This window comes from Drosophila persimilis, unplaced genomic scaffold (genome assembly GCF_003286085.1).
Source record: "Drosophila persimilis strain 14011-0111.01,24,50 unplaced genomic scaffold, DperRS2 tig00000653-arrow-arrow-pilon, whole genome shotgun sequence".
Classification (NCBI taxonomy): domain Eukaryota; kingdom Metazoa; phylum Arthropoda; class Insecta; order Diptera; family Drosophilidae; genus Drosophila; species Drosophila persimilis.
Genome location: NW_020825330.1, coordinates 1,967,101 through 1,991,412, shown reverse-complemented (window position 1 = coordinate 1,991,412; position 24,312 = coordinate 1,967,101). Strand labels below are relative to the sequence as shown.

At 47.5% G+C, this 24,312-nt stretch overlaps 2 protein-coding genes across 2 annotated transcripts in view; both read left to right on the top strand.

The window, feature by feature from the left end:
- Positions 1-12,049, top strand: part of LOC6597808 — a 43,255-nt gene extending 31,206 nt beyond the window's left edge. The window contains exons 6-8 of the mRNA XM_026991247.1: positions 7,057-7,276; positions 8,307-8,692; positions 11,401-12,049. Of these exons, the coding sequence (XP_026847048.1) occupies positions 7,057-7,276; positions 8,307-8,692; positions 11,401-11,731 (937 nt within the window). The 3' untranslated portion in view covers positions 11,732-12,049. The remainder of the gene's footprint in view (positions 1-7,056; positions 7,277-8,306; positions 8,693-11,400) is intronic.
- An 11,372-nt stretch (positions 12,050-23,421) lies between these two features.
- On the top strand, positions 23,422-24,158 carry LOC6597810. Its single transcript, XM_002022906.2, has 2 exons — positions 23,422-23,482; positions 23,546-24,158. The coding sequence occupies exon 2, from the start codon at positions 23,551-23,553 to the stop codon at positions 24,124-24,126; it is 576 nt and encodes a 191-aa protein (XP_002022942.1). The 5' UTR covers positions 23,422-23,482; positions 23,546-23,550; the 3' UTR covers positions 24,127-24,158.
- The last annotated feature ends 154 nt before the right edge of the window (positions 24,159-24,312 follow it).

Below are 24,312 nucleotides of genomic sequence, written 5' to 3'. Positions count from 1 at the left end.
GTCCCGTCGAGCTCCTGTAATTGCCAGGATCCGTTTCTGTTTCAGAATTTTTGCCACTGCTGGCTGTGCCACTCGGTGCGGGGTGTAATGGGACCATTAGGACATACCGTTTGACGGCAGCTCCTCCTGCTTAATATTACGTCTTACGACTTAAAGCCCCAAGTTTCGTCAGTTTTGTCAGTCTGGGCTTTGCAAAACTTACAACTTGGAAGTCAACTTTGTATTCTTTGGTGATTCCGTCCCTTCTCGGCACTTGCGAAAATAGTTTGCCCTTTGAAAATGTGAAGGTGCATTCCTTATTTCCATCCATGACAAAAAGATCAATCCACCAATGATGTTTCGAATACTTTAATCCCCTTAAATATCGTTTGAATAGTACTTTTTGCGAAAATTAGGCAAAAGCAGATTCATGCGTTGCTAATAAATCGATTTCAATCCAAAACGATAGCTTTCTCCCTCGATAATATATCGTTATCAGGTTCATTTCAACTTAATTGAAGTTCAGTCGAATTTCCCTGTGAAATTTCTCGGCACAAGTTTAAAGGAGGCGGCTTCACTATTTTCTATATACATGTGTGCCCATATATGTATGTACGTACCTCCTGTCTCTGCACATCTTTTCGTATCCCCCAACCCCCCAACCCCCCAACACTCTCTACACGGGGAGTATCCCGGACTCTTTGGGCTCCCTTTGCCCCCTCTTTGGCAATTGGTTTAGATCAGTGAGCTGTGCAACGTTCGCTCTCTCTGTTTGCAATTTGGTAGGAAAATATCCGTAACGTTAATACTCGTACCTCGTATGTAGATGCCGCATGGGCTAATGGTTGTGTGGGTGTCTGTGTGTGTCTGTCCATTGCACAGGAAGCAACCTTGGCCTATCCGAGTGGGTGTGGGTGGGGGTGTGGGGGTGGGTGTGGGTGTGGGTGTGTGTGTGTGTGGTTGTTAGAGTGGGTGGCTGTGCGGCTGGAGGTGTGGGTGCTTTGCTCGACCCCCCCTTCCCCCTCAGTTTTGGTCGCTTTTCGTGTTTTTCTTACTGCAAATTGTTGATGAAGGCTGGATTGTTGTTCTCGTTTTTGTTTTTGTTCTTGCCTTTGTTGTTTGTTGTTGCCGGCAAAGCTATAGCTGTTGTCGACAATGATGATGAGTCTTGGTCCCTGGCCCCGGTCCTAGGTCCTGGGTCCTGGGTCCTGTGTCTGTGTCTGCGTCTGGGTCGAATGCCCGTGTCCGTGTTTGGGTGTTTGGGTCCTGCAGCCTGGACACAGCCGTGGACTGCATGCAAAGGATATTCTTACCAGCAACGACGACCAGAGAATGACGACAACGAGAATGACGATGTTGCGGATGACGACGAGGACGAAGACAACAGCTACGACTACGACTACGAGTATGATGATGATGATGATGATGATGATGATGAGAATGCCGTTGATGCGAAATAAAGATAACGACAACGTTGACAATGACTATGACAACAACCCAATGACACTTTAACAGCTCTTGCAGGTGCCTTCTGTCCCTTCAAGTGCATGTCCACGAGTATCCTTTGGCTGGCTTCAATCCGCTTGGGTCCATTACCTTTCGGAATGAACTTGGGATTAAAAACAAGAGATTTTTGCACAAGCAGGAAACCTAGGATTAAGCTACAGATGGAACAAAGAGTGAAACCACAGAAGGAGTACGGGAGGGAACAGATGATGGAAACTACAGCGGTATTAAGGGATACAACAGGATACTGACACTGAAAGGTCCATCAGATGGGGAAGAGGAAACAGATTTAGTCAGAATTGAAATGATATTTTGGCCAGATGATATTTCCAGCTTGTGACTCGGAACCCATGAAGTTTTCTTGCCATCTCCGTGAGCATTGGCTTTAACTGAAGATACAACATTTGAAATCAACATAAATATATATCAAGGTCTAACGATCATATCCCATATCTTCCATTAGGACAAGTAATCCGTAAGGGTATTGAATCATTCGCCGTCTGCCGCCGCTCTGTGTGGTGTGTGTGCTTTGCATTCTTTCTTCTGTCTTTCCCGTTGTCTACTTTTATTAGTTCGTTCTTGTAATCACTAACGCAATCCACAACTTGCTCTGGATTGCACCCATCCACATCCACTCTCCCACGCTCTTTATGTAGCTAGCCCTGTATCACAGCCCCCACCATCACCCCACGGTTATTGCTTAACTGGTGTTGATAATAACGATGATCATGGAGGGAGCGGGAGAGGGAATTGGATTCGGAATGGGATTGCAAACGGGAAGCGAAAGAACCGAAAGAACCGAAAGAACCGAAAGAACCGAAAGAACCGAAAGAAACAAGAAACAAGAAACAGGCAGCAGCCATAATTTTTCCATGTGAACAGTCTCTGTACACGAGTCTACACCCATCCCCTTTCCCCCTCTGCCCCATGCTCCGCGCTAAATCCTTCTTTTGAGGATGCACTTGCTGTGGCCTTTCCTTCGAACACTCGTTCTGTGCCAAGTCTTGCTTTTTGTTATACTCTTTTCGGGGGGTATATTAGAGGAAATACCATAGTATATATATTATTGGATCTTCAGTTAGGAGCACTCTGATTCTGTTTCTGTTTGAACATTCTTGAACATATAGTAGACATGGGTCTATGTCCTTTTCAGATCCATTCTCTAAGAGTATCTATGTGAAACCTTCGACTCTCTGCTGGGGTTGGTTTTCTTCTGTTTTTGTGTGTGTTTTTTGTCTGTTTTTAGATGTTTTTTTTAGCCCCATCTACCCCATCTGTTTTTTTCTTTTGCATATTTCTTTATGAGTGTGTAGGAGCTGTCGAAGAGCTTTATTGAAAACGGGACAAAGGAGCAGTGAAGGCGGTGCAAGGATACACCAGGATGCAGGGGGTGCGGCACCGAGGAGGTTATTGTTTTTATGCCTTCGCTAAAGTCAGGCAAGCTCGTTAGGCATGGTCATGACACACACACACACACACGCACAATATGCTCTCGCCATGCAAATGAAGTTAGTTTTTGGTGCAAGGCACAGGAAAAACAACAAAAAGCTCATTGCTATGAACACATTTGCAGGCAGCCATCGAGCTAGCGATGCGTGTCCCGGACCCCGTGCCCCAGACTCCAGACCCCAGACCCCAGACCCCAATACCCACAGACCCCTCACCCGTAAGCCAGAGCAAGAGCCAGAGGATTCGTAAGGCAGGCCAGAAACAGGAGCAAAGGAAGTCAGGCAGTCAGCAGAACCTGTAGATTTGGCTTTTAAAAGCACATTACAAGGAATTGCACTGCCTTCTCTGGGAACAAATTGAAGAAAAACAGATAAGAAACACTGCGATTCTCGGACCGAAGTTACAGATACACTTGCAGCAGACTCTTTGTGAGAGAACGCGCATCTTTGGAAGATAAATACGATTTGGAAACATATATCTGTGGATATAGTCAGACACGACTCTATTGGGGCCTTTCCTCCGTTATCCACGTTTCATTGGTTTTATTTCCATTCAAAACGTTTTGGTCAACTATGTTCATCATTTGTCGTAATTTCCCGTCGAGACATTGATCCTGTAAGCTCCTGCCCTCGCCCCACATGTCCCCACCTGCACCTGCTCCTGATGCCACACAGCCAGAAGAAGAGGCAACCAAATCGGCTTTGGTTATTTTTGGTTTCCTTTAAGACTTGCTCCACCCTTCCTCCTGTGTGTGTGTGTGTGTGTGTGTGTGTGTGCGGGTGTGTGCGGGTGTGTGTAATCTTACAATTTCTAATCGTTCAGATTACATGTGTTTCTGCCTTTTTAAATGCAAATTGAACTTGTTAGCAACCGCAACACAGAGCAGAGGCCAAACCACTCACCACACACACACCCACATACCACACAAAGGCACACACATAGATACACATCCCTATGCTTGCATGAATGTGGAAGCCATTAAGGGAAAAAATTCAGTGTGTCGTGTCAGAAAATTGAAGAGCAACAAAACCGAGACAAAGACATCTCCTGCCCGAGAACTTGTTTTTTATGGAGTTTTCTTAGAAGGTAAAATACATCTCTATCTGTATTACTATAGTAAGATCGATCCCCAAGGGTGTGCAAATGGTATGTCCGGCTTTCCCGGCATAAATGGGGGGCTGGTGCAGAAGTGGCATTGTGCCTCAGTCAGTGGTGCAGATGGCTGGTTCTTCGGATAGTGCACTGCACTTTGTCCTTAGCCACTCTAGTCTAGCTGCAAGGCCAAGGGGAAACTCATCAAATGTGACTCTGAGTGTGACGCACTTCTACCACAAGCTCTAGGCCCGAAACTTGGCCCTATCCATCATCACCGCCCTTCATCATTTTTTTTTTTATATCTACAATATGTCTTGACAGTTGTTCATGTCTTTTGTTGCTCTGTTAATTGATGCTGACATTCGTGCTGGGCCAAGGCCTCAGCCTCTCCTCACCTATCACACACGAGCGAAAACAGTTGGTCACACTAATCCTTACGATGTTGATTGTGGCTCCTAGACCCCCCCCCCTATGATTCCACCCTCACTTTGGTATAATATTTCTGTTCTGACAAATGTTATGCCATGACATATGACTGTTGGGACTCGTACTTGTACTCGCACTCGTACTTGTACTTGCAGTCGTGTTGGTAAGCTTTTGTCACACTTTTTGGCCACACTGTTTAGTCACACCATCCGTCACAGCATTGGCCGCATTGGCAACCCCCTCTGTCTGTCTGTCTGTCTGTCTGTCTGTCTGCCTGTCTGTCACATTGTTGGCAACAGTGTGTTTGCATGACTTTCTTGTTTGTTGGATGCTCTTTCGCCCCCCAGCCCTCTGGCTTTTACTCATGTGTGTATTTCCCGTACAGTTTTCCTCCATTTGGCCTTGGCTTGCCTTGCCTTGCCTTGAGTTGGCTTGGCTTCAAGTGCAGTGCTCAGTGGTGGTCCTTCTGCTTCCTGGTGGCTCATCTTTCTGTTCTTCTATTTTCGATTCTGCTTCTGCTTCGGGTTTGGCGTCGGCGTCGGCTTCTGTTCTCTTCTGCATCTCCTTCGTCCAGCTGTTTGTCTAACAATTGAAATGTCATGCAATAAATCTACACCACACACACACACTCACCTACGCATACGCATACGGATATCCCCCCCCCCCACATGAAGGAGGAAAGAGAGCGAAAGCTGGGTCCCCATCCTGAGGCCCGACCCAGGCTTTTCAACAACTTTTCACATTTCCACATTTTTGCATGAACTTTTTGACGATGTCAGATAGTTTTGTGCCCGTGCGCCATTGTTTGAGAGTGCTGCTGCTGCTGCTGCACACCGAGAGGGGGCAGGCCTCTATGCAACGGGCGTGGCTGCAACGCCTACGGTGCATCAGCATCAAGTGCGTCAGCAGCACCACCACCAGCACCACTACTGCCATCAACATCCAGAACAACTACAACTACAACTACAACTACAACTACAACAACTACAGCGCGAACCAGAACGAGAACTCATCGCATTCATTATGATTTTTACTTTTCGTATTCGTTTCGTTTCTCAATGGGCACAAGGGGCGTGCCATGGGCCCCCAGGAACGGGAGCTTGTGGGAGATTTCGGGAGGTGGGCGGAGGGTAGAATTCGGGTGAAAAGTTTGACTTTAGGGCGTAATTTCATTGCAAAATATTTGCACAAACACAGAGCCACACACACAGGGGCAGAGACAGAGAGAAAGAGAGAGAGGCAGTGAGAGGCGAGTGAATCCTTAATAAATACTATATACATTCATGCAAAATGTTCCTTATTGTTGCAAGAGTTAACGTAGGGGGACAGGAAAGAGAAAAAAAAATATATAGACAAAACATTCATAATTTTATTTTGCATTTTTTTTTTTTTTTTGTGGATCATCGCTCTCTTCTCAAAACTATGCATTGCTCTGAATATGCACAGACACACATACTCACAAACGTGTTTGGCTTGTACTTTGCCTTTTGCGTTGCATACTTTTGTGCGCAACCTTTTGTCCATTTAAAAGGCGAGAAATTTGTCGAATTGAGCAGAGCAAAGCGAATCGCAGTAGATATGAAAGAATACCCACACATTCCGAGAAAAGATAACAGTTGTAATTGGCATCAAATCTAAACTACTTTAAGCATCCCCAGGGAATTGGAATGCTTCTTATGCTTTGTACTCTTTTGAAACCATCTTAGAAATTTAATCCTATTCCAGACTTGATGGGTCTCCAAATGATTTCTATACGTGTGTCTTGGGATGTCTACACCTCGTTGTTTCCGCTACACAAACGACTGAGGTTGTGTCTATTTTTTAAGCAGTTTCGCCATACCCACAGCCACACCCAAGGCCCTCCCCAGGCTACCTCTCACACCATTTTTGCATTTTTGTTTGGTTTCTGTACAATTCTTCTAATTGGCAAAAACCTGAAGTGTGTGAGGAGAGTGCAAGTGCCGGTGCCGGTGCCGTGTCCATGGTCCTCAGTTAGTTTCGAATTTTACCAAAAACTATGCTTGTCTACGCGTCCTGCAGTCCTCATGTGTGTGTGTGTGTGTGTGTGTGTCCTCCTTTGTGTTAAGCCATCAAGTGTGAAAATGATTTGCTAACATTTGAGCAAAAGGCAACTAGCACACATTCCTCCCGCATTGTTCGAGCAAACAGTGGAGCAAGTGGAAAACATTATATTACAAATTAGAATTCATTTTTGTTGTTGGCTTTTTCTTTTAGATAGGGATTTTCATATGCCGTAATATACGGTGCTCTCCAATTACGGATCGTGTGTAAAACTTCACAGAGCTTGGGGTTTTGTCGGTTTTTTGGTCGGAAACTGCTTAGTGAAACTGCTTTACAGTGAGACAGTGCATGCGTAGTCTTTTTACTGCATGAGGTATTGCAGCGACTGCTTAAGACGTAGACTGCGTGGACTGCTTAGGACAGTTCTTAAAAGACTTGTAATGCTTACAGTGTGTATCTGTATATCTATTAATGCTGATACTTTCCCTGATTTCCCTTAAATCAGTACCATGCTTCATCTAGATCTACCCTTAATGTTAAATAATTTCTGACAACGAATTCGTTTACCTTCGATTGCAGCAACTATCAACAGATCCAGCATTTGGGCTATGCCGGACACGAGGTGGCTACCGAGAGCATCTCGCAGCAGCAGGGCCTCCAGGACAAGGGCTACGAGGAGTGGGTGGGCGAGATGATTGGCATGCGTGAAATTCTGCGACACTTTGCCAACGTGTCCGTCAACGATGTGGTCGGCATGCGCGCCCCATTCCTCAAGCCCGGTCGCAACACCCAATACAAGGTGAGTCGAAGTCCGACGTCCGACGTCCGCAGACCGACATCCGATGTCCCCGGTCTCCTTGAGGTCGGCTGCAGGTGGATGTGCACAAAAGAAATGAAAACAATGAGAACATCAATTGACATGCAATTTTCGATTGCATTTTCTTGAAATCAGAAGACCACAGAAGATCTGATCTGAAAACAGAATCGAAAAGTGATTCACTTAAATCGGTCTGCGGCTCACACCAATGTTAATGCCAATGCCAATTCCCCTTTCACTTCCACAACATCCAGACGGAATTGAGAATTTATTCAATTGTTGGCTCCGTCAAAAAGCAATTCCAATTTCAGTTCACTTTTTCGGCTGCAACACCAATTTAAATGCAATAATTGAACTTAAAGCCGAACGTAATTCGAGGAACGTTAAATTTTAATGATTTTCAAATGAATCTATGCAGCATTAAGCATGCGGCAAGAGGCGAAGATATTTGGACAAAACAGATTGTTATTCTATGGAAAAGATACTGGAATCCTAACTGAGACGATCTGAGAATCGTATTCTTATTCAAGTCGAATTTTGAGCAGCGGCTATGCATTGATTTGGCTTTAAAGTGAACTTCACTTCGAGGCAGTGCCAGCGCCATGCCAGTGGCAGCCGTAGCCGTAGCCGCACGTGCAAAGGCTTTGACTGAAGCGAAAGTTTCTGCTTGACGTGACATGACATGACATCAATGTCACAACACATATATGTATAACGCTTCAAGTGGCCCATTATGTGGCAAGCTCTGCCTCTCTGCCTCTCTGCCTCTCAGCCCCTGTCCCTGCCACTGCGGTTCGCATGTTGACAGCTGGAGGCAGTCGAAGGCATATCGTAAACAGATCTCCTTATGCATATAATAGAATATACTGAGATTGATACACGCGCCCATCCATGTGCCTGCAGATGAAGATTTTGTGTGTCCTCAGTGTATAATGGATTTTCCTCCACCGTCATTGTTGTCATTGTTTCCGCCATCGACTGATCCTTGTGCTTTCTCCCCCTCCCCGTAAAGGTTCTGGAGGACTTCGGCTACATCTACGACAGTTCGATCACTGTGCCACCAGTAGCCGTGCCCGTGTGGCCCTACACCCTGGACTACAAGATCTCGCACGAGTGCAAGAGCGGCACATGCCCGTCGCGCACCTTCCCCGGCGTCTGGGAGGTGCCACTGAACACCCACTACGTGGAGGGATTCGAGGGCGGCCACTGTCCCTATATGGACCAGTGTGTGCTCCACAATCTGGACGAGGAGGAGGTGCTGGCCTGGCTCCAGGAGGACTTCTCGCGGTACTACGAACAGAACAAGGCCCCCTATATGATGCCCTTCCACACGAACTGGTTCCAGACCAAGCCCCTGGAGAACGGCCTGCACAAGTTCCTCGATTGGGCTCTTGAATTGTGAGTATCACTCTAGTCTTTCAGTCTCTTATGATGGCAGAACATATGTATATCCTATTCCTAAAGAATCATCAGCAGATCTAGTATCTGCCTACGTATATGCATATCCTTATGCAAAGTCTAGGAAAGATTTCCATCGGAAAGGATCAAGAAAATGGCTTCGAAATCTCCCAGTAAAATGCTGAAACGTATCCATATACTATTTCAACATTTTTGAGCGGGCTTTGAACCAATTTGGTTATATGCAGACGGCTCTTAATATTTCATAAATTTATATCTCCTTTTGGGGCAGTTTTTTCGTTTTTCGTTTCAATGCTGCGTTTTTCAGTTCAGTACTGTTTTTTTTTTTTTTTTTTTCTGGTGTTTTCTTAATTGAAAGCCAACTTTGGAACACACTCTCTCTCTCTCTCTCTCTATCTCTGGCTCTGTCTTTTTCTCTGGGTCTCTCCATCTTTCTCTGGCGCGCACACACGCACACATACACGCACACATACACATACACATGCACATACACACATGGGCAGCTGGCGTTTCCTGCAGTGCACTTCCGATTGCCGCTGGCAAGTTTTATATTCAATTAAAAAAAAAAAGCCAAGAGAGATGGAGAAACGAGGATCCGGAGGAAGGGAAGAGGGGTAGAGAGGTGGAGGGACAGCAGCGGCAGCAGCAAAATTGGCAATTGCTATAAAAATTGCTTGTAGAGGCGGCGGCACATGTTGCCCGTCGACAGGTTGAGCCCCGGACGGAGTCCCCGTACACGAGACCCCGATCCAACGGGCAGTCACTCAACCATATGCACAGCTCTCGCCGGAATCTCAGTCCGGCTCTCTCTCTGCCACACTCTACCTCTACCCCTACCTCTCTCACCCTCCTTCTCCTTCTCACTTTGACTTTCTCTCCGGCCGACAGTGGCGACGCTGCGGTCAGCGTTTAAAAAAATCATCAGCAACAGCAGACGCCCGGACCGATGCCCTGACCCGACCCGGGGTTTGAGGATAAGGAGCGAAAAAATCGCACGTTTTAATGAGAAAAGTTTAATTTTGTTAAAGTTTCATTTTGAAAAATATCGGTGGAGGCCCAGGCCCAGGCCAGGTCCTGAACCAAGAGCAGAGCCGAGCAGAGCAGAGCAGGAGCAGGAGCCGGAAAGGAGAGTCGAGGAGCACGGGACACGACGAGGGTACGACGGAGAAGAGCTAGAGCAGGAGCAGGCCAAGGAAAACAGAAAGGCCAACAAGGCAGAGCATTAGAGGTCGGGGCTAACTAAAAAGCCATGTTAAAACGCACAAAAACAACATAAGTCAGAGCCGACAGAGACAGCCAGAGAGAGAGAGAGGAGGGGAAACAAAGAGACAGAGGAACCAAGGAAGAGGGAAAAGCAAGCGAAAGTGGCATACAGCGTACACCAAAAACTTGCTTAATGAAGTTATGCTGATAGAATCGCACTTTGTCAGCGCCCCGCGTCATCGACGTCACTCCAAGGACCTACATAGGGAGCAGGAGTAGGAGCAGGGAGTATCTGTTTGTGTGTGCTTCCTGATGGAAACATTTAATATGCTGAATTGCCTGAGATAAAGGTATACTTACTAGAATGGCGTACGATGGGAAGAGATTAGGGCTAAAGTTTGGTTGGGCATGATACAGTTGGGTATGGGATCGGTTGAGGGTGGTTCGATGGTATACGATAAGTGTAAAGGAGGTTCGGTTGGCTATGATCCAGTTTCGGTATGATTGCATTCCAGACCCATCCCTGAAAAAGGACTAGTATCTTTCTGGAGCCGCTGGTCTTCGCATTATGTACGAGAGGGTACTCGGCGAGTAAAGTGGAAGCCAAAGAAATCAGACAGATTAAAATGCCCTTTGTATGGGTAACAAAACTCAACTTTTTACTGTTTCCATTTCGAAACCCAAGAAATGTTAACTTCATTTTCCCCAAAATGGCAACACACACTCCTAACCGTGCTCGTAAATATCTGCACTCGCCCCCCCCCTCCCGATTCGCACCTCATGCATTAGTTTACGGCAGAGAGAAGTTAAGAACGAAAAAGATCTGACCCAGCCAGCTCTGTGGGAGGACGAGGACTCCCCTTAAATGGGGAATGACGAGGAGCTCTCACGAAAAGTGATGGGGGGGCATGGAACAGCAGCAGCAGCTGCAAAACTATTTCTCGCACAATTGTGCGAAGTTTTTAATTAGTGTGAATGACTTTCAACATTGCGTTTGTGTTCGGAGGCTGGTGCTGGTGCTGGTGCTGGTGCTGAAGCTGTTGCAGGCTCTCGTGGCTGGGCAGGCGAAAGGAGGATAGAGGTGTTGTAGCGTTTGAATGAAATGCCTGAAAGTGCGTACCACACCACTCCCATTAGAGGGGCAAAAGAATGCCGCAAGGTTTTCCTTTGCATCAACTAGCCACTGCCACTGCCACTGCCACTGCCAGAGCCTCTTTGCAGCCACTGTTCCTCATCAACAGCATCATCATCATTGGCCAGTGTCCACTTTGCAGCGGTTGCAGCATCATCCATTCCCAGTAACCGGCTGCACGGTTCGGTGGCCTTTCTTTTTGGCGGACACCTGTGTGCCCTGTCATTCTCTTAAGTATCTCCGAAGTAGCATTATGAGCCTTTTCTGATCCTTGAAGGTACTCGTGGCAATATAAGAGACATTCACGTATGTGGCACCAGCTTCATTCCGTTTTGCTTTGTTTACCCCACAGACCCGACGTCTACATCCTGACGGTTACCCAGATGCTGCAGTACATGACCGATCCCAAGGAGCTGCGCGACGTGAACCAGATCGAGTCGTGGAAGTGTGACAAGAGCATTGCCGTGGCCCCCAAGCCCTGCAACATCTGGCAGACGTGCGCCCTGCCCTTCAAGATACCCGAACAGAATCTGACGGACACCCGCTACATGGAGACCTGTCGCGAGTGCCCCAATGTTTATCCCTGGCTGGGCGATGCCGGCGGCACCGGCATCCAGGGTCGCGACAACTACATCTTCTCGGGTGCCAGCGGCGATGAGCCCGAAGAGGACAGCACTGCCTAGAACTGCCTAGAAGGTGCTACCCCCCACCCCAACCCAAACCCAATCCAAGCTCTTCTTTCTCTCTCCCCTTCCCCTCACTCCCTATAGCTTTCCTCTTTGTTTTTTTTTTGTATCGGTTTGCCCTGTGCTCTCCACAGTAATTTCTCACACACTCACACACCACACACATGCCAGTCATGATGATCCACAAATGAGCTCCTGAGCTCATTCATTTCCCCTTCTTCCGCTTCTTCCCCCTTTCCAATAGTTTTTAAGCGAAATTCTGTCAGATTGTTCTTAGTTTTTAAGCGAAAAATGTATGTAAAAGAAATTTTTTTGTACGAGTATGAATAAAATGATTATTTCCAAAAGAACAAAAATAAATAAATAGAACTCCCCGCAGCGAACGTTTCGAAAAGGTAAATGCATTATAGCGATACACTTTCGATGCAAAATAAATTGTAGAGTCTGAATAAGAAAGCTAAACTCCAGAACCATCCTCCTCCTGGTCCCGTTCTTGATCCTTGTCCTGGTCCATTGTGGACAATGTGGGATCCCCATCTTCCCAATTTTGAGACTTTTTGCCAAGGTATTCTGCTTTTCCTGAGACGGATCAGCGGATTTGAGTTCTTATTCAAGAGTGTTTATTGGAATCTTTTTGAATCTCAGCCCAGGGTACAATTGTTCTTATGTTTATCGGAGAGCGAGAGTTCTCCCATGCATCTTACGAAGAGAGTACCGCTGCATTAGTATTAATGCGAGTGGTCTCTGCCTGGGTCTAAGGAAATGCATGATCAGCATTAAGAGGCTTATTGGAAGAGACCCTTAGCCTCAGTACGAGTGCGTTTGGGTTCTGCCTGTGTTTTGGGGACATGCTTGATCGGCAGTTTGGGCAGCCAACAATAGTTGTTTATGTCACTGCGTTTATATACGAGCTTGTATATGAGTTTATATGTACATATATATAACAGAGTATTACATATGTATGCGGGTATTAATGTACATGACCGCAAGTGCCAGTCTCCGTCTTTGCATTTTCTTGAGGAAGGAAGTACTTGAGCTCCCTTTCATCATGCTGCCTTGTGGGAGAGTCCTTTTTAGAGGACCCCTTTACCTCCGGATAAGTACCTGGAATCCAAGCCACTTTCCGTCTAAAAGTATACCTGTCTTATAAAATATCATATATCCATATGTACAGACACATACATTCCTTCATTCTATCACTAGCTTCGATCACCGTTTGGGACTTGCAACGGCTGGTCATGAGATCTGTCTTTTAGTTCTGAAAGTGCTATACAAAATCCGAACCGCAAATATACCCATCTGCAGTAGCAATTGGCACTTCTCTGGGGGAGCCACTACTCATCCAATCCACATTTGTGCTGCTTCATTGGCCTGTACCCAATTCGAACTTGCGATCTACGGTCTTCGGCATCAAACATGGCAGCCACTCGCATTCGCATTCACATTCACACTCGCGTTCGCATTCGCATTCACTGTGCTGCAGCAACCACCATCCACGGGTAGAAGCATAAATACGACCAACAAATTTTCAATTACTTGTTTGGGATAATATTTTCGGGAAATGCAATTTGTCTGACTAACTTTATTCATTCATTTTGGGGGCTAGAAGTTGCTGCAAGCACACACAGATACTCTCGCACACAGATACTCCTGCAAACACACACACACGCACACTTGTTCTAAGCAAACAACAGCAATGCATGTCCTGCTTCCTTCTACTGCTCCCCCTATGTGTGTGTGTGAAAGCGCCTGTTTGCTTGTGTTTGTAGTTTTGTTCCGAAAAACAAAACTTTTGCAAAACGAACAGAACGACGACGCACAACGGACAGAGGTAACAAACACTCATCTGTCCCCCTTTCTCCCTGACTCCTTTTCCTTTCGGTAGCGTAGCTCTCGGCCGGCCAGTGTTGGGCAACTCCAAGAGGTTCCGAGAATCGATGAAGACCCAAAGAAAGAAAGAAAAAGTGATAAAAGATAGCAGTATGGATCTTCTTGGGCACTCCAGATATCTGTCTCATGGCTCTCATGGTTGTATTCGAGAGTAAAATGCCATAGGTTCATTTCCTGTTTCTATGGCTTAGCTTAAAGTGATCTGGAAAAGGCACAGGACTATATGTATCTGTATCTGTATCTGTATCTTTAACGGCGTCTGAACAAGTTCACGGCTATTTACTATTTGTTCATACCGAACTGGTTCCACGTGGAATTGCTCAACCCTGGCGCGAGTCGAGCACATACGAGTGGCGACAATGGTGGCGGATGTTGTTTGTCGCGCTTTAAGCAATTCGCCTGCTGTCCCCTGTCCTCTGACCCCCCCCCCGCTCCGCTCTCACGAGTGTCTATGTGGTGTGCGTATATTCCGTGGGCATGGCCAGGGCACACCTACGCCCTCGCCCCAGCCCCCATGCAGACACACAGCAGGAGCAGCAGCCAGCTCGCGTGTTCCCTTTGACGCGTTGCACGTTTTTTACCCCGCTTGAAATTGTAAAAGTTTTGTGATTTTTTTCGCCGCCCTTTGGGCGCGCATTGTCAGCATTGTTTGGCTCTTACTGCCGCCGCTTCACTCCGCTCCTGATTCTGATTCTGCTCCTGCTCCTGCACACTGGCTGTTGCTCCTGCTGCTGCTCCTGCTGCTGCTCCGCCTCCTGCTTCTGTTGGTGCCGTGTCTAATTTCTGTTTTAAATACATAGTTGATATCGTTGGCAAAAGTTGCAAATTGTGCTTTTGGCTGCTGCTCCTCCATCCACTGGCACGCTAACTGCTCTGAATAATGCATAAATGCAATTTGCAAGTTGAATCGAGTGTGGTCGTGTCCTTTACGGTGTGTTACGGTGAACCCGGTCACACTTTTGGGGGTCTCTAGCGAGCCACATATGGCGCCAGCCGACCGCCGGACAGCTGGACACCCGTACAGCCGTACGCCGTACGCCGTACGCCGAACGCTAGACGCCCGATGCTATTGTAATTTATGTTCTCCAGTCATCGATTGCCAGTTAGCGCAGTTTATGGCACTTTGGGGGATTGCCTGCCTCTGCTTGGGGCCCAGAACGAGCACCCTCCTGGCGCCCGGGAAGACCCTGCGGTCATCAAGTATCCACATCGCATCGATGGCACTTGCTTCAAGGCATCGCTTGGATTGAATTGTTTTTGAAATGAAATTTCAACACATTTGTCATACACATCGTAGCAGTTATTCGACCCAAGGAGCCACTGTTCACAGAATCCTAGGACTTCAAATTATTTCGAATACATCTATCATTTGTTTACGCCTTAAAGACATGAACAAGTTGGAGCCCCAGACTGTGCGTCCGATCGCACGCTCTACCCAGAGAGGTCACAAGAGGACTAGCGATTACTGGAAAGCCAAACTGCTGAAGGCCGAGACGGTGCTCAAGCTGCAGGAGGAGAATCTTGAGAAACTGTTGGCCAACAGCTACGCTGCCATTGCTCACGGGGAGGTCAGTCTAGAGGAGGTCATACCGACATCCTCCAGCCTGTCTCTGTCCGAGGAGAGCCAGAGAGAGGAGCAGGTCCTCGAGCTGGTGGAAAAGGTGGTTTGTCAGATGCGCCTGTTCCGCCACCAAGCGGCGATTATCGACTTGGGGCTGGTGCTGCTGACCATCGCTCTGCTCGCCTGCGCCTACCTTTGGGAGAACACTGCGCTGCTGCTGTCTAGCTGCCTGCTGCTGTCGCTGCTCTGCTGGTCCATTTTCCTCGCCATCCTGGGCCGTGTGATGGGCCCAAAGGTGGGCATAGTCTTCCTCGTGCTGGCAGCTGCGATCGCCATCGACGCCTTTTGTCCCTACTTGAAGATTGTCTTGGCCGACTACACCGCGGTCAGCTCCTACAATGCCATCTTCGGGATATCCTGCGTCAACATTACCGCACTCTCGATCATCTCGATGGCAAGTGCGGCCTTGCGAAGCGCCTCGGGTGTCGTGGGGCCCGCTATGCTTTGGGGCTTCCTGCTGCCGATTGTCTCGTTCGCCAACATGCTATGGTGGGATTCCTCCAACGGAAGCTCCATAGTCGTCATAGTCCTGGCTCTTCTTGACATCATCTTTATATGGCTCACCGTCTCGGTCGTCTGGCGCGAGTGCGTCTCGTACCGCGGTGTGAATTCCTTTCTGACCGATCAGGACCTAAAACAAGTTCGCTCTTACACGCTGAACCACTGCATAGAGCCCACGGCTCTCAAACATGCAGACGGAGAAAAAGAGCAAGAAAACGACAAACAGGAGCCTTTGCCGGCTAGTCATGAAGCGACCTTTAAGGAGGACCAGGAGCATAAGCCAGGAGCCTAGCTTCCACACTATATACAGCACCTTTCAGTGATTTTCAAATAATATTTTAGCTTGTAACGTTAAATAAAGAACCCTTCAGCCATCAAAGCCAGTTAGGAGTTATCGAACCCTTAAGGTGAAGATATACTTCATTCTGGTGTATGACACCCAGAAGGAACCTTTTCCGACCTCATAAAGAGCATATATTCTTGATCAGCATCGATAGCCGAGTCGATACAGCCATGTCTGTCTGTCCGTCCCGATGAGCGCCTAGATCTTAGAGGCTATAAGAGCTAGAGTAACCCAATTTCGTATCCACACTTCAGTGATATCACCCTGTTACAAGTACATTTCGAAATTTCGACAGTTTTTTTGCATTTTTCCCAGTTTAATAGTTCAATAAATCAGACAGACTTTGTGGAAGAATCATCTTTCCGATAGGAAATAAGCAATACTATAAAGAGGCAAATTTACTTATTTTAATATGATTTCAGTTCAAAATTTATCAAATTATATGTCAATTGGTTTAATAAGTAAACTTTCAATAAATGTAGAAAATAATATCGTTACAGACTTATATGGAAAAACGTTTTCATTGACTTTTAATTGGAGAAATTGGAGAAATGCCCACATATATTATTCGTGATCCAAGTCCATTAATTTTGAATCTGCCTTTCTGGATGGATCTTCGAGAGTATCTTCCGAAGGTTATGCCTTTTCCTTTTGTTACCCTCCATTTCTATCATTCTTTCTACATGGAGCCGCTTTCTCTTTGGTATCAACCGCAATGTCACTTGCCTGTATCTGTGTGTGACTTGTATATGTATGTGTGTGTTTGCCTTTAGATGTATTTGCAATGTGGGAGAGGGACAAAAGGCAGTGGGTTGGGTTTATTGTTAAGCGGCGTGTGACTTTTCCAGCCACAACTCTCAAGCCGCTCGTTACCACATCCCATACACACACACACACACACACACACACACACACACAAACACATACAGCAGCAAAGGCACACACAGATACACACGTGCATGCATAAAAATACAAAAAGTGTCACACGAATATGATGTCAAGAGCGTAATTATTGAATTACTCGACCCCCGACCCCCGACTCAACCATTCAAAGGGCGAGAAGAGATACGAAAAAAAGAAAGTCAGGTGCCATCTGGTCATATTATGCAACATAAAGTGGCAACTTGTAAATGTGTAAAAATGGCTGTTGCACCAAGGGGTTAATACATTTCTGTGTGTGTGTGTGTGTGTGTGTGTGTGTGTGTGGTGTGTCGTGTCGTGTGTGTGGCGCACATAACAAAAAACCAAAACATGGCCATCCTCTGTTGCCTGACACCAACGCCGTGCCAAAAACGGAGAGTGAGGGCAGAGGGCTACTCGTACAGTGGTAACACGGTAACTGGCACGTCCACACACTCACACACACTCACACACACACACACACCTGTACGGCCTCCTATCCCCCTGCCACCTGCCCCCTGCCCCCTGCCCCCTGCAAATGCACCTGCTACGGGCATTCGTTTATGCGGTTAAAGTAGTGGCAAAAGTAGTAGCCACCGACAAAAAGCATAACAAAAAAAAGGGAATAGAAAAGAAAAGGAACAAAAAGCACACAAGTAAAAGGGGGACTGTTGGGGGATCGTTGAGACATGGTTGATACCCGCTAGAGGGGCACACCTCGCTGAGGCACCCTCGTAGAACCCTGAGCTGATCCGCGCCGCTTAATTGTGTCCCTGATGGTGATTTTAGGGACCTCATGCTAGAAAAGGTCTAGCATCTGCCAAGCCAATACAGAATGTTTATTCCCGTGTCCTGTAGGAGTACCGTGAATGGAAAGCCACCCACCAAACAGCATTCAACATTTCAGCATGCCCCCCCCCCCCCTTCCATGTGTGTAGCGCGTGCCTTTTGGCGTTCCTGTGGTAGCTGTTGCACACACACTCACACACAGGTAGCACTTGTACACTCGGACTGGGGCACGGAACTCATCCAGGCTGCTCCTCGCCTCGCCTCGCCCCGCCTCGCCTCGCCTTGCATATGCATAGAGCATGGAAAGAAATGTTTACCTTATATTACCGCTCTGCCAGCACTGCCATGTTGTAGGGGGAGGATCTCACTCCTCGCTCCTCACTCGGAAAACTTTGTCATTTAGTTAGGTGTAAGTTAGTTTTTTGGCTTAGCCGGGCAACCGGCAACCGGCAGCCAACACCCAGCAGTAATGCTGCAAACACTTTAAACAGAGAGAGCCAGAACGTGGCCGGAAGGCGTGAGGCATGAAGGCATGCTGAGAGGCAGGGGCAAGGGCAGAGGCAGACCCAGTCCCAGACCCAGACCCAGACCCAGAGTTGTGGTGGTGCATGGCGAGGGTGCACCACATGGAGAGTTACCTTAATTTAGTGCAGTTTGCAAAATGTGCGTACGTGTAGAAAGAACCAGACACCAGGCACACACATCCATTGGGGAGGCAGGCAGACTCGAGCTGAAGTTAGTTGGGCTCTAAAGTTGACTCTACATTAAATCAAACACTTGGCGAAACATATGATCAGAAAAGTTGCTGAAATACACTTCCCTACCGCTTCTGGTGCGGAGTCATGGAAATGAGGCCGGCACAGGGAAATGACTCACACGAAGGGGCAGGTGGCAGGTGGCAGGGGGCAGGGGGAGGGAAGAGGGAAATGGGAAAGCGGAAGGGAACGGAGTAACGTACTGAAAGATTGTTCCTGTCAGCGGTTTATAGTTTCACTCATGAACATGAAACATTTAATGGATTGCCACCAGTTGGATATTCAGCACAGATTTTCCAGCATACCCCGCAGGCCCCGTGATGGCCATGTATCTGCCGAGGATTTCTTGGGGAAATACTTGGGAACTTGGCTTGAAATTATTTTTCAGGTGCCTGGGAGTAAAAGTAATAGTTAACGCATCTTTTTTGGGGGGGGGGGGGGGGGGGGGGGGGGGGGGAGGGTTTGGGCCGATACTTTGTCCCCAAATTGGCAGCAATAAATCATCAGCCTTGGGCCCAACGAATTTTATAGTTGACAAACGAAATCTCTTCCACTCATTTACTATCCCCACCCGAAGATACATTCCACCCTCCACCTCCCGCCGATTAGCATGGGGGCCTATTGGGCCACACCCATCCGAGGGGAGCTCGGGGCGTCACCTGAAACACTTGGGGCCATGCTGATTATTTTCTACTTTGCGACGTTTAAAGCGTGCTCTGGGTGTGGGGGCAAGTGGGGTCGGACTCCGTGCGGCATGTGCCTGTGTCAGCAACAGCTCAGCCGCGGCGTAGCATGGCACGGCGCGTGTAAGGCAACAGAAAATCGATTAACATGGCTTTAATGGCAGCCATCCTCTGCCTTCCTCTCTCTCTCTCTCTCTCTCTCTCTCTCTCTCTCTCTCTCTCTCTCTATGTCTGTCTTGTCTCCTCGCCCCAACATGATGTTGACAATGAGAGGGGGCTGTAGAGGGGCGCTGCAAACTTTTACACGCTTCAGAGGCAAATCCACCCCCATCCCCATTTCCGGTGTAAATGAGACAACATCGCGGGGGGTGGGGTCCCGGGTACGTCGTTTGGGGGGGGTATTAATTGTGACAGATTCAAGACTGAGCCTCGAACCTGATTTCGTTTTAAAGTTGGCCTTAAAGAGCGCCACCCGAATGACATATTGATGCGTTCCAAGGGGAAGGGGATGGTGGGTGGGGGCGAAGGTCAGAGTGCAGAGGACAATTGTAATTGACTTGGAATCGCTGTGGCATCTGGCATCTGCCGTGTCCGCTAAATGCAATTTAATTGAACCCGAACACTGAAAACCACTCTCGAATTCGAATTTGGCAATAGACCCAAAAGCAGCCCTCTCCCTACCTCTCCTACTCTGCGACTGCCAGCGACAAGCCCCCGAAACACTCTATCAAATTCATCAATAAAGATTTCATATTCAGCCCCAAATGAGGGGCTGGACAGGGGGGTGGGGTGTGGAGTGTAATCTGCGGAGTCCTATACCCTGAAAATCCAGCTGAAAAAAGAAAGAAAAACCCCAGCAACAATAATATTTGTAAATCAAATTTTCCCACATTTTCCGCATTCAGGTGTGCGTGTGTGTGTGTGTGTGTGTGTGTGTGTGTGTGTATGCACCCCCGAACAGCTCTAATTGAAAATGCAAATTACATTCGAACACGAAAATACTCGTAATTATAAAACAAGAAAGGATTTCCACACTGGATAGCCGAGGCTTCGAATACCCTTTGCTCTCGTGCTCTCAGGCCCTCATGGAGTGTTTCCTTAGCAACTACTCTTCGAGCCCTCGCCTCGGATTGTACGTATCCCAGCCAGCCCAAAGCTGTGTTGATCCGATCCCGATACTTCCGAAATGATCTATACTCTGATTGGCAAGAGTATTGCAAAGAAAACCAAACAACAACAGAAATGCAAATCAAATACAGGAAACACTATCGATTGCGTAGCTTATTGAATTATTGTTTCAGCAGTTACGGGAATGGAATTCTTTAAAATACAACCAACAAAAGCAGGGGTTCGAGGGGTTCCGGGGGTTCCGGGGGTTCCACACTCTCTGTTAAACAGATGCACCTCTTTCCACAGGAAAAAGGAATTTCATTTCTTAGAAATCAAGTATGTAACGTAGTAGATAATAGCTATCGCGCTAGCCTCGACCTATAAAGTCCTATAAAGCCGCTCAAAACATATCAGAATATTCAATCGTAATAATCCAAAACAATGCCTCTACCACATTTCCATATGCACATGCACATGCATATGCATATGGCCCCGTATGTATGTATATCCGTAGTTCTGGTTTTGGTTCCGTTTAGGCCTTGCTTTTTGACAAATTGGCATTGTGGCGCCCGACGGCAGGGGCTGGTCAGCGGCTATATAATTCATTACGGATGCAAACATTTGGTATGCACGCACTCGACATTTAAATGGAGTGTGCAACAATCGGCAATCGAACTGGGGAGTACCCTGTGTTGTGCCCAAAAGAGCCACGAATTCAAATTCAAATTTAAATTTCAAAAATGGTTAAGCAGTGTATATCAACCATTTTTGCATTAATCATCTGACTGCTTAACGCTGGTTTGCAAAAAGTTTAACGCTGTGAAACGGGTAACTTGTTGATTTGAACTGCTTGCCCCACTCATCATCCACCAGCTCCCCAGAACTGTTCTTCCTAACTGCACTGAACTGCTTTCCCTGCTGATATTTCCCTATCCCATGCTTGAAACTGCACTGCATTCATCGTATTGTACATACAACTATTTCCGCTTTCCACTGCTAGAAGCTAGAAGCATACACACCACTATTTTCAGGGTATTCCGTCACTCGAATCCGCATCCAGTGAAAAGCCAAATAAAACAGCTTTCCAAATGTCAACGCAATATATTTATGCAGAATTGATTTGACAAAAACATTGCCGAACAGCATCAGGCACCACAAAATTGCATGGTAATGAATTACACCCAAATACGAGTACAAATACACCCATATAACCCTGATCCAACAATAATAATAGCCTGTTAATGACAGGGCTTTTGCGGAGACCGCCCCAATCCCAACCCCAAAACACAAACCAAATGCCATTCAAACTGCACTAAAAGGTACTCAGGCCACAGGATCATCGAAAAGAAGACCTGAACACAATAATAATTATGCCATAAGCCGAGCACATACGACATACATATGTACATACATATGTACATACATATGTAAATACGTCCATCATTGAAATTTACAGACTGCACAAAGCAGTATTTAGCAACACTTAAGTTAACCAGCACTTAATCAATAAATTCTACAAATGAGAAATGAGAAATGAGAAATGCAGACACTTTATGGGTCAAGTTCTGGTGGTTAATTTCGGTGTTTTACTCGTCCTTCCATTGTCTTGGGTTCCGTTCCGTGAACCAAACAAACGTGTGCCCTGTGGTTACAGCTGTGGCTGGTAACGGTACCTGGCGCTGTTTGTCGTTGCACCACATGGGTTCCTGCTCACAAGTAGGTCCCGTCCCTCAGTGCCGCCAGTGCCCAGCGTGCGTGACTCCATGCCTGTTTGTAGTTTGATTTAGATTGGCTACGACTGGGGCCACGACTGGGGCTACGAGGGACGAGGGACGAGGGCACTGACACGGACACGGAGCGGGAACATCAACGGAAGTTTAGCGCATTGCAAGTGGAGCATGGAAATCGTTGGCATACGGAACACACACCCAGCCCCACCCAGCCACGGCTGTAGCAGGGGCTGCAGCAGGCGCTGTGCCTGTCGCATGGAAGGAGCAGTCGGACATTTGCAAATATGTATATGCACATGTCGACATAAGTACATGCATGCCCGCGCCGGCCACCAAATGAGGAGGCCAATGGAATTGATAGAACCAACTAAGATGCCTTCATTCGTCGCCCAGTCCTGTTACCATGCCCTGCCTCTGCCTCTGCCTCTGCCTCTGCCTCTCCAACTCGCTGATTAAACAGCAGGCTCCATCAGAATGGGGCCAGCAGCAGCAGCAGCAGCAGCAGCAACAAGACAAGTCTAGCCCCAGCGGCGTTTATGCGTTCAGCCTGCACACGATCAAGGGTTTTACATGGGCCAAAATGTGTGCTGTTCAACATTTACCAAGCTTTGCTTTAACAATCATGAATGGTTCGTGAGAACTCGTCTCGTGTGAACATTGTGGCACAGCAGGCAGGCAGGCAGCTGCTGAAGCCTTGAGGTCACTGCAAATGCGTGACGCGTGAAAATTCGTCAAATGCAGGCCAACTGACAGAAGAGACTTGGCCGAAAACACACCCCCCACCCTCCAGCCTGCTCCTGATGCTCCTTGCTTAAATATGCACAAAGACCCCCCAACCCCGCCCCCCCACCAACGCATGGCCAAAGGCTCGAAAGAGAAGTGCTTGGCCATGTGGATGCGCATGGGAATGGAACCGAGTGGAGGGGGAGGTTGTGTTGGAGGACGGAGATTGCGTATCAACTGATTAAGCAAGACACAAGGCAAGACAAGCGCAGCCGGGACCCTGGACTCTGGACCCACCCAGGAACCACTACCCACTACCCACTACCGTGTCATAGCCGTGAGCAAAGGCATTCATATGGTAACAGGCGATTCCCGCCACTTGAACTGCAATTAAAAGTTGAAGGCTGCTCTGATCTGCCGCTTGCATAAATCTGGCAATTAAATCGGACGTAAGCCGCAGTTGACAACCCTACGAGGTAGCCCTACAAGTTAAATATTTGATTTCTCTATAAACCGAAGCCAAAGGCAGGCGTTGACATTACCATTAGTTTATGATTATTGAGTCGTGCCTTTAAATCGAATTGAGCATTGACCCGAGTTTCGAAAACAAAACATTTTTGCTTATTGCTGGATTTTTCTTCTTGGCCAAAGTTCCGTTCCCGAACCGATCAAGGCCGTCCTCTGATTCGATCTCTGTAAGTAAGTACGTAAGTAATCTTGCAATTGGAGTGACGTGATGTTTAGAGACCTAAGAGATCTGCCACAGAAAAGATGGCACCAAAGATTCGCATTTCAAGGGTGCCCGCTGCAGTCGCGGCCGGTCGGTTGTCCGATGGGAAGCTGTCGGTAGGCACCCAGACCGGGATTCAGATCTGCGTGGCTCCGAGTCGGGTGCCAACGCGTCCCAAAATTATCACCGGCAAGGACCAGCTGAGCATGATACGCCGTGGCGTGAAGCGGGCCAGCCAGCCGAAGAACTTCCTTTTTGTACCCAAAGAACGTTCCATCACTGCTCGCGCATTGGTCGCAGGGGCTATTCCCCCGCCTTTGGCCAACGAGAAGGCCTGCCAAGCAACACCGGTCGGCAAGGAATTGAAGATCAGGCAGCCAAAGGCCGTGGCTTCGTTCAGGCCACGGCAGATTCCCCCGGTACCGATGGAGGAAACGCGCAACGAGAGCGCCCATAACAAGGAGGTGAAGCGCTTGAAGTACCTGATGGAAATTGTGAACGCCGATAAGCCACCAAACTGGAGCTTGGCCTCAGACATGTGGCGGGAGATTGATTTCCTGGAGGATCGTATCGACGCGTATCAGAAACAAGAATCGGCAAACACAGCACAAAAGTAAAGCACAAAAGCACAAAAGCACAAAAAGTACACTAACAAGTCACACTTCACACACGAAAGAGTCGATTGCGCTAATCGTTTGCACAAATCGTCTGCAACAATCGTCCCAATGTACCTGCAACAGGCAACTGAACATACACTAAAACAAAATCACAATCACATTCAGATTCAGATTTGCTGTCGTTGA